This window comes from Brassica oleracea, chromosome C1 (genome assembly GCF_000695525.1).
Source record: "Brassica oleracea var. oleracea cultivar TO1000 chromosome C1, BOL, whole genome shotgun sequence".
NCBI lineage: Eukaryota > Viridiplantae > Streptophyta > Magnoliopsida > Brassicales > Brassicaceae > Brassica > Brassica oleracea.
This window is the reverse complement of record NC_027748.1, coordinates 14,450,980-14,460,746: the sequence shown is the minus strand read 5'-3', so window position 1 is coordinate 14,460,746 and position 9,767 is coordinate 14,450,980. Positions and strand designations below refer to the sequence as shown.

At 33.5% G+C, this 9,767-nt stretch overlaps 1 protein-coding gene across 1 annotated transcript; it reads left to right on the top strand.

Annotated features, from left to right (window-relative positions):
- The first annotated feature begins 1,249 nt into the window (after positions 1-1,249).
- LOC106344477 (SUMO-conjugating enzyme UBC9) lies at positions 1,250-2,773 on the top strand. The gene is made up of 5 exons (XM_013783871.1): positions 1,250-1,344; positions 1,436-1,514; positions 1,908-2,035; positions 2,122-2,226; positions 2,373-2,773. The coding sequence occupies exons 2-5, from the start codon at positions 1,445-1,447 to the stop codon at positions 2,514-2,516; spliced, it is 447 nt and encodes a 148-aa protein (XP_013639325.1). The 5' UTR covers positions 1,250-1,344; positions 1,436-1,444; the 3' UTR covers positions 2,517-2,773.
- Positions 2,774-9,767: the final 6,994 nt, after the last annotated feature.

Sequence of the window (9,767 nt, the reverse complement as noted above, 5' to 3'; positions counted from 1 at the left end):
ACTTGAATCAGCTGGCGACTTGTTAAGATCAAAGTCTGGTTCATTCAGATTCTCAACTTTGGCTTTAGATGTTACACACAATCGAGTAGAAACACACTTTTGAACAAAACCAACAAAATTTTGAAGCTGTCGATCATTTGCAATGATCACAGGTGGACAAGTTGATGTATTGATCAACTCAGTAGGTAGATAACTCAACTCCAAATCGGGTAAGCTATCTTCTTCCATATCAAAATCCTCCAAAACCATTCTTTTAAAAACCTCTAAGGTAGAACTTGATTCCAATAACAGTAGCCTAGCCCCTTTCTCATCAGCCGAAAAAACCCATCCCGTGGTTGCTCCAAACTCCCAAACACCACATGTTGTATAGATATGCATCATAGAACAAGAGTTTGTGAAAATCACAAGACAAACTATAGAGAAATCATAGGGAAATCATAGATTAGTGAAGAAGAACATTAAAAATCGTTTTTTTTTATTTATTTTTCACGAAGCAAATCAATGAAAACACGTTTTAGGAAGTTAGAATATTTTTAGAATATTTTTAAAAGGGCAACTTCCTTAATTTTCGAAAATACGGTTTTTTTTATCCGTAGAAGCACCTTCTACACTGTGTAGAACATAACAAAATTCCAGAATGTAATTTCTACACTAAGTGGACGTTCGTGTATGTTTTAGATTTTGCATTTCGGATAACTTAGAATACTCAATAAAAGTAGAAACATCTTTCTGAATAAAAGTACTGATCATTACAAATAGTAGAATTCGTATTCCCCATATTTAGAATTATAGTAAAAAGTAGTTTGTACGTTCTAAAACAAATAGATGAATGTTTTCATTCTAGAATTCACTTTCTACTCACCCGTTTTGTGTAGAAACAGAATTCTACTTTTAGTAGAACGTAATTTAAAAACATGATTTATTATGTTTTTCAACCCAAAAAATATGTGTTTGTGTAAATGGGTATTTTATTAATTGTTTATATTTTTAATAATTTTTTGATTCTTATAACTATTTATTTCATTAATTTTAATATATGGAAAAGATAAAAGAAAAAAAAAATGAAAAAAAAATGGATTTATACCATAGGAATAATTATGGTGTTTTCTTTTGGCAATTTTTCCCGAACAAATATTATAATTATTAGTATCTCTCGAATAAAGAAGAGTCCCCCACTCAGAAATAAAACCAACGAAGCAGAATATTTTCCTCAACCCTATTTATTGTGGTCGTGACCATAGAGAGAGAGAGAGAGAGAGAGAGGACAAGATTACAGTTTCCTTTCTCTTCCCCCTTTATTAATTCTTCTCCTAAATTTCGAAGAATCTAAGCTGAACGCGAAAGGTATAGATTTTGTTGAATCTTCCCGTCATAACGTATTATTATTAGCTCTCTGACCTTTTTTTTGTTTTTTTTTGTTTTTTGGATCGTAAAGGTCTTTGAGATGGCATCGAAACGGATTTTGAAGGAATTGAAGGATCTGCAGAAGGATCCTCCCACTTCATGCAGCGCAGGTTACCTTCAACTTTACGATTCGATTATGTATTTGTGTTTGCTCCACCTGATGATGCTGATGGATCCTTAGTTTAGAATTTCGCTTTTGTTCCTGTATGGCTCTGGTTTTGGTATTGATCTCTCTCGTTAGCTTAGATCTAATCATTTGTTCGTCTCTCAGTATATTTTTTTTTTTGTTTTAATTAATGTCCCAAAGTTTCAACTTTTGTTACTTCTTAGATCTGTGTTCGATTTTGATTTTCTGGGATGAGATTTATAAATTAAAAAAAAAAGATCAAAACTTTGATCTTCTTTTTTTCTTAATTTGTCAGCTGCTTCTGTACAATATTCTTTTTGTTGCTTTTATGGTTTGATGATATTCACCACTTTTGGTTGGTTGCATCTTTTGACAGGACCTGTCGCGGAAGACATGTTCCATTGGCAAGCCACGATAATGGGTCCATCGGACAGCCCTTACTCTGGTGGTGTTTTCCTTGTTACCATTCATTTCCCTCCTGACTATCCTTTTAAACCTCCCAAGGTACTTTTGGAACATTGCATGTTGTTTCTCTGTTGGTTGCTTCCTTTGATTGCTCATGTGTATGGTGTGACAAAATAAAAATGTAGGTGGCTTTTAGGACTAAGGTGTTCCACCCGAACATCAACAGCAATGGGAGCATCTGCCTCGACATCTTGAAGGAGCAGTGGAGTCCTGCCCTCACCATTTCCAAGGTTTTTTTTCTTTTCTTCTTCCTCAATTTTTTTTCTACCATATGAGAACGATTAAAGGCTATAGATGTGTAGTCCGTTACTTATGAAAACAAACTTTGCTTTTACACCAATTGAAACTAGTATACATGCGTGTGTGATGCAAATAGGTGCTGCTGTCGATCTGTTCGTTGTTGACGGATCCAAACCCGGATGATCCTTTGGTTCCGGAGATAGCTCACATGTACAAGACAGACAAGAATAAGTACGAGTCCACTGCCCGTACCTGGACTCAAAAGTACGGAATGGGCTGACACTCCGCAAAGGACGAGCCCCCCCTTAATAACTAAAAACTCTTCTCATTTCTATGTAATCATATTTATAAAACTTTTCTGTCTTATTAAAAAAAATTGTGAAGACAAGATCATTAAGAAATCACATGATCTCCATTCTCATTTCAATCCTGTGGAACTTGTAAAACTTAAATCATCCCGTTCCCATTTGCTGTTTGTTCTCTATATTAAAATTATGAGCTTTTTCAGTGGACCGAAACACCATTGTTATTACATTCTTTCTAAACTATAATCGCAAGCATTCTTGTTAGTTTCTTTTAGTGGTTTATATGGGCTTAAGAGCTGCATGAATGAGCAAAAGACGTTAATCGCCACAGCTGAACCAATGAGCATGAATTCGGAGAAGAAACAAAAGCTACAGCACCTCCATAATACCAACAAGCTTGAAGAAGGAAGGAACTAGCTAACTCGAACAACAAGTCACAACACCATAGAAAGAAACGTAGGTTCGCAACAAAAGAGAGCAAAGAGTTATGACTACACTAGACTAGCTCAACCTCTCTAAAGAACCAGAGCATTCGAGAAGTTCTAGGTTGAGGGCAAAGAAACCTTGATCTCGGATTTGGAAAACGCCAAAAGCCTAACAAATATTACATGCAACATTCCCAAGCCATTTTTAATTTGCCGTCGACAGATAAAAGATAGGTCACATTTTCGCAAGAAAGTAGCTAGAGAACAAGATCACTGATTCAACTTGAAGACGGCCTTGCTAATAGTTGTCTTACCTTTGAAATTTTTTCCCCATTTTCTACCCCTCTTCTTTTATTGTTTTGATTCGGGTGTCTTCCTCTTCAGTAACAAACTTTTGATTCTTATTGTTTTGTATTTTTTTTTTCTTAATAGATATCTTTAATCTTTGACCATTCATCTCGTTATACTAAGATAGAACCCGACTTGCTCATTTGCAAATTTTGGGATTACATAATGTCTTGCGCAATTCAAAGTCCTGAGATCTTAACTCTACGAGCGAGAAACTAATTTAATTTTTTTTTGCAATTCTGAGGAAGGAACATACGCCTATCTTTATGAAATTTAAACCGTGATAAGCCATTTAATCTTCAGGTTTCGTGTTTGTAAACAATGTATCACTCATAGTAGTGGTGCAAGTTATGGCTGAAAAGCATTGCTGATTCTGAAAACTCCATTGCCAAAGCTTTTACGTGAGTATAACGGATTATCCCAAAAATATTCCACAAGTTTAGAATAATTATTTTTTTTATCTAAATCCACTAAGACTTTTATCAAATTATATCAGCCAACTAATCGCAATGGAAAATATTATAAGAAGTCAAATATCAGTTTTCAAGAAAAGTGGCAAGACTAATAACTCCCGATGCAACACAAATAAAACATTATTGACCATTTTATAAAGGACTGTACTTATAAGAACCATCATAACCTTTTTTTCAAATCTAGCTGACGGCCCAAGGCTTTAATTATTGTTATATAGCCGACATGCAAAAGCCTGAAAAATTATGTAAAGTATATAACAATTCCTATTACATGTGTCAGTGATTCGATCGATCTATAAAAGTATGTTCGAAGTCTCCGTAACTTAGCAAAAGAAAAGTATTTCGGGTGGGAGAGGTCGTGCCCAGGAGAGCATGGTGAACGCCAGGCTCATTATTAAATCGGACTAATAAAAATACTTGAGGCTCAATAAAGACCTTAATTACAACATGAGTTTGGAGATTAACAATCTCCCGTTGTCTTAGATGAATCTGAGAATCGTACCCTTGCTGGCCTCCACTTAATATGTTTCACTTTCATTTGTTGCTGGAAGTTGAAACCGTATAATTCAAAAGACGTTCCTGTTTTAAAAAAAAAATAGTAATGAAAACTTCTTTTCCAAGTATAATATATAATCAAATAACCTTAAAAGTTTATAGCGATATCACTGTGTAGCTTTTAACGACTGTCAAAAATCAAAATTATGATAAAATATGCTAACTAATGTTTACTTTATTATCAGTATACGCGCTTTGTCAACTAAGTAGTGCTTAGAAAGGAGTATTATCTAAATAATCATGTTTATAATAGTCGTATACATCAAAAAACTATTTTGAATTATTGGCTTTGCTGCATGTTTCATGGCAACCGTACGAAGGTGACTCTCCACATGTTATCCCAAGTTTAGCGGATTTTTCAGCACAATCAAATACAGATTACCCTTACTACATCTTTCTGCATTCTCTATTTGTTTTTATAATACATTTCTTTGGTTATCATTATACATAATACAATCACTAAAACATATATACCAGATTTTGACTACTAAATTTGGTGGTGTACGTTTGTCAATATGAAAATTGTTTTTTTTTTTTAAGTTGCGGAAATATTTAAACTAAATATTAAATTTTACACATAAGACCAACATTTCTTGCTTGTAAACTAACTGTCGTTGAGAATGACTTGAATAGTACTCACGAGTTGCGACCACGTAGCTTCTGCTCCAAGACACACTAACTTGGGAAAACTCAAAACTCCCATGTTACCGTTAACTTGTTTAATAACTACTCAAGTGATGACCTTCTCTAGTCTTTAATTGTCCATTAAAGTTCGAGCTCATAAACTCTTAGTTTAAAGCTATGCACCAAGACCAATGTACATCAAATATATAAGTATAACCCACTAATGGTGATATATTAAGCTTTCAATGTTTTGCCATTTTGAAGGGAGGCTCTTCTTTTTAAGATGGATCTTTGTCCTAAATTTTATTTGAACCAAGTCTCTTTCATTTCTATTTGGATTCTTCGTTCAGAACCGTAGATAGACCCGTCCACATGCACATATTTATATTAGCTCTGAACGTAGTCGGTAGTGTAACCTTTTTACTAGCTAGTCCCTGTCACCGATTAATGGTGAAAATCATGTGCTTATTGTTAACTGAAGTAGCAAGAAAAACTAACTCATGAGTTGCATATATATTGTCAGTGGTTATCGCTCGAAATATAAAAGTATTGATCACCTTATGGTACAGATTTTAGGACTGTGCATGCGATACTCCATTGTGATTGGCAACAAATTTTGAAATCAAAACGATGGTTGCAGTTGATGTTCCATCATCACTATTGGCATATATCCTCCCACCTAAATCGTGTTAAAAAAAAAAAAAATCCTCCCACCTAAACAAGTAAAACTAGTGAAGAGAGATCATCATTCAAAGTTCTGATGACAAAAATGTAACATTGGATTTGTGTACATCCCAGTGAAACATCCAAATTATTATGGAAAATAAAATTATTGAAGTCCTTACTAAATGTTTTTGCCCCAATATTCGGTTTATCTAAATTTTAATCTCAGTTATAATCCTAAGTAACACACACATAACCTATAACCAATTATTATATACGAATCTTATGGTAACAGTGTATATACATAAATAGAGTAGACGGATATAATATATATATACTTAAATTGGTCCGTACTTGGCTCAATAGAGAACAGTGGCCAAGAACACTGCACTAAACCTCGGGGTTTGTGTTTGTCAATCCAAAGGATTCTCCATGTCTCTCTTCCTAGTTTGGATCTTTCATAATCTCCTCCACTTCTCTCACGTGCCCCTTTTATGATGCTTTCTACCAAACTAATGCCAAATTACAAAGGCCACAACACGTAACATGAATAACGCATTTACTCACATTTGTTAATCCATGGACTATAGTTGTTGACTGGTTTCCTGCTACTAACCTCCAAACGCAGCTTTTGTGGTTGGTAACAGTTGACAGCGTTTCGAAACAATCATACAAACCGGTACAAATCGCTTCAAACCGCTCCGAACCTTTTAAAATCAAAAGCTGGTTCCAGCTAGCGTTTGCGGTTGCAGGAGGATAAATTTTTTTCCTTTTTTTAAAACATATAAATACAAAAATAAAAATATTCAATAAAAATTTAAAATTTGAATTATAAAAATACTAAAATATATCTATTATATTTTAATTACTATTATAAAATTTTAAAATAAAAATATTTTCTATAATTTTAAAAAAAATTAAACTATAACTTTCTAAATATAATTTTCATATTTATTATAATATTATGATTTTTGATATTTTATAATTAAATAAAATGTAAATATTGTTAATTTATTATTTAACCGTTACTGTATTTGGTAGTTAACCAGTCATAAGTATCCCGCAAACGCACTAATTTTTAACCGCAGAACCAGTCATACAAATCTCTTTAAACCGCTAGAAACCGCAACCACCCGCATCCGCAAACTCCCGCAACCGCAACCGCAACCGCTGCGTTTGAACCAGTCAGACCTATATATATTAATATATAACTGCGTTTAGCTGTTGTACCAAAAACTAACGATTGAAAAAAATTACAAAGAACTGGGATTGTCTTTCTGGAGCAAATACTATTGAAAACGTCAAAAGATACTCTCTCCGTCTGATATTATTAAAAAAATGGTTGAAATACATTGATTTTTTTAATTAATTACACATATTCAACCAATAATATTTGAGATAAAAAATAATAATTTATAAAATCAAAATATTTGTAATTAATATTACGCTAAAAATTACACTGAAATTATATAATTATAAATTCTATAATTATATTTTTTGTGTAACAAAAAATGTTAAACACATTTTTGTAAGAAGCCGAGCGAGTAAATTGAAAGAGGTCTTTGTTTAAATATTTGACTAAAAATACATGCTGTAAACATTTTTTATTTATCGGATCGTATTATTTTTAAGTTATAAATGTATCACAAATAAATGTTAGTAAATGAAAAAATGCGTTAAAATAGCGAGGATAACAAACTCAAATAAGAAAATTGATTATTTGGCGGGAGCAAATGTAACTAAAATAATAGTCTTTTTTTAAAAAATGGGAGGAAGGGAACTATAAATGGCGCCAAGTCGTAGGTTGCCCCCACCCACGTTACTCTTCAGTCTTCACTGTAAATGACAAGATTTTATAAAATAATTTGTTACTATTTCTCTTAAAATACATTGGCAAGATGAGGAAACAAAATCATATCAGAAGAGAAACAAATATATTTATACACAAGGTCAGAAGATTGGTTTCCTTTTCCCCGTGGACGAAGTTAAACATCTTAAACATATACTTTATGAAAAGAGAGAAAAATACTAACATTTACTCAAATAGAATCTTTACTGTTGAATAAGCACTTTAGGAAAACACAGCACGTGACAGGTTGTTCATATGGAATGAATGCATGGACGAAACCGCTAAAGAAAGTCACTGCAAAATGTCGGTCAAAGGGGATGCTAGTGTAGGCATTATAATTCAGAAGTATATCTTTTAAATCTTAGTAACATACACACTCCTTTTTATTTCAATACAGCTGTATAGTTTTACCATTTTTCACTCAATTAAAATACTATTTTTGGTTTAAAATTAAAATACTATTACATGTATGAAAAAATACATGTCATTTTATTTGAAAAATATTAAACTATATCTTTGTGACAAAAAATACATTAAACTAATTTGAAACATAGATTTTCTTATAACTTGACATGCTATGGATATACTAATAAAAATATTTAAATAATAAATATTTGTTTTGGGTATCTTGGGAATACAGGTTCTTAGAGCACCATTAACGCACAACCCCTAATGTGGGGTGTTTATTTATTTTATTTTTATTTTTATTTTTTTTGTCTGAGAAAAAAATAAAATAATAACAATAAGGTTAACCAATCGTAGGTCGCCACGTTTCAGTGGAGTCCGCAAACAGTGCAAGCATCAGAAAAACAACGCTGCTTATTTTGGAGTTGGAAGCATCGTTAGAGATGACAATCATGGATCTGGACCGCGGGCCTATCCCGTAAAAGATTGTCGCGGTACGGTATTGGGACGAGGTTTTCTAGGCCCGCAAATTTGCGGGCCTTGCGGGACGGGTCTTTGCGGGACTGAGTTTTTTGCGGGATGGGCCGAAACAGGTCATGCAGGATTACATGGACCCGCATTTTTTTCTTCATTTCTTATTTTACCTGAAAAAGCGAGAAAAAGAGTGAGAAGAAAGCGATTCTTGTGACTTTTTCCCTAGAAAACATAAGGAGTTCCCGCGATGATGCATGATTCGAGCTAGGCCTTGGCAAAATAACCGGAACCGAAGAACCGAACCGGAACCGAACCGAAATACCCGAAACCGGAACCGGACCAATACCCTCAAATACCCGAACGGTTCCTATATTTTTATATCCGAAATAACCGAACCGAACCGGAACCGAACCGAGAACCGAACGGGTACCCGAATATATAAAAATATTAATTATATATACATATAACATCATTAAATATATATTTTAAATTTAAAATTCTATTAAAAGTATCTGAAAATAGTTTATGATAACTAAATTATTATAAAGTATCCAAACTACCCGAAAGTATCCGAAAGTATCCGAATAGTTTTATCCGAATTATCCAAAGTAATCCAAAATATCCAAAATTTTTATGTAAATCATCTTAATTATTTGATATTTTACCCTAAATAACCGATATTTTATCCAAATTATCCGAACTACCCGAACTATCCGAACCCGAACCGGATCCAAATGAGAACCGAACTTTTTCCGGATATTTTCCGGTTCCTACATTTACTATCCGAACCGAACCGAACCGATACCCGAAATGCCCAGGCCTAATTCGAGCTCCGGTGATTATATGATTCGAGCTCCGGCGATGACGACTCCAGCTCCAGCGATGACGATTCGAGCTCCGGTGGTGTTTTGAATTGGTTTTCTCTTTTTATTACACACAACTATGAATTGTTTTATTAGATATTTCTTGTTTAAGTTGATTGGTTTTGTTTTCAGTACTGTGAATTGGTGTTTTTTTTAAATTAAATTTGGTTACAATGATGTTGTTTAGGAGAAAAGTTAGTTGTATATCACGTCACTTGTATAATTTGGCAAAGTGATTCACGATTTTTTTTGCAATCCAAATAATTAAAAAAGAGATGGTTTGATGAAGACATACAACAGTTGAGCCAAATTATTACAAAGACAACAACTCAATCAGATTCAAACTCAACAAAAGCTTATGCTGATAACAAAAGAAGGCTTTTAACTCAGGAACGCAAGCACAAACGAAGCTTTGTGACATTGATTTTGATAATGCTTTCGTGAAGCTTAATGAGCTCTCTTCAACTCTCTTACACAACTCTTCTACTTGAACATTCATGAAAGAAACTGTAGTAGATGGTTTGATAAGGAGGCGTCCCGCGGGACG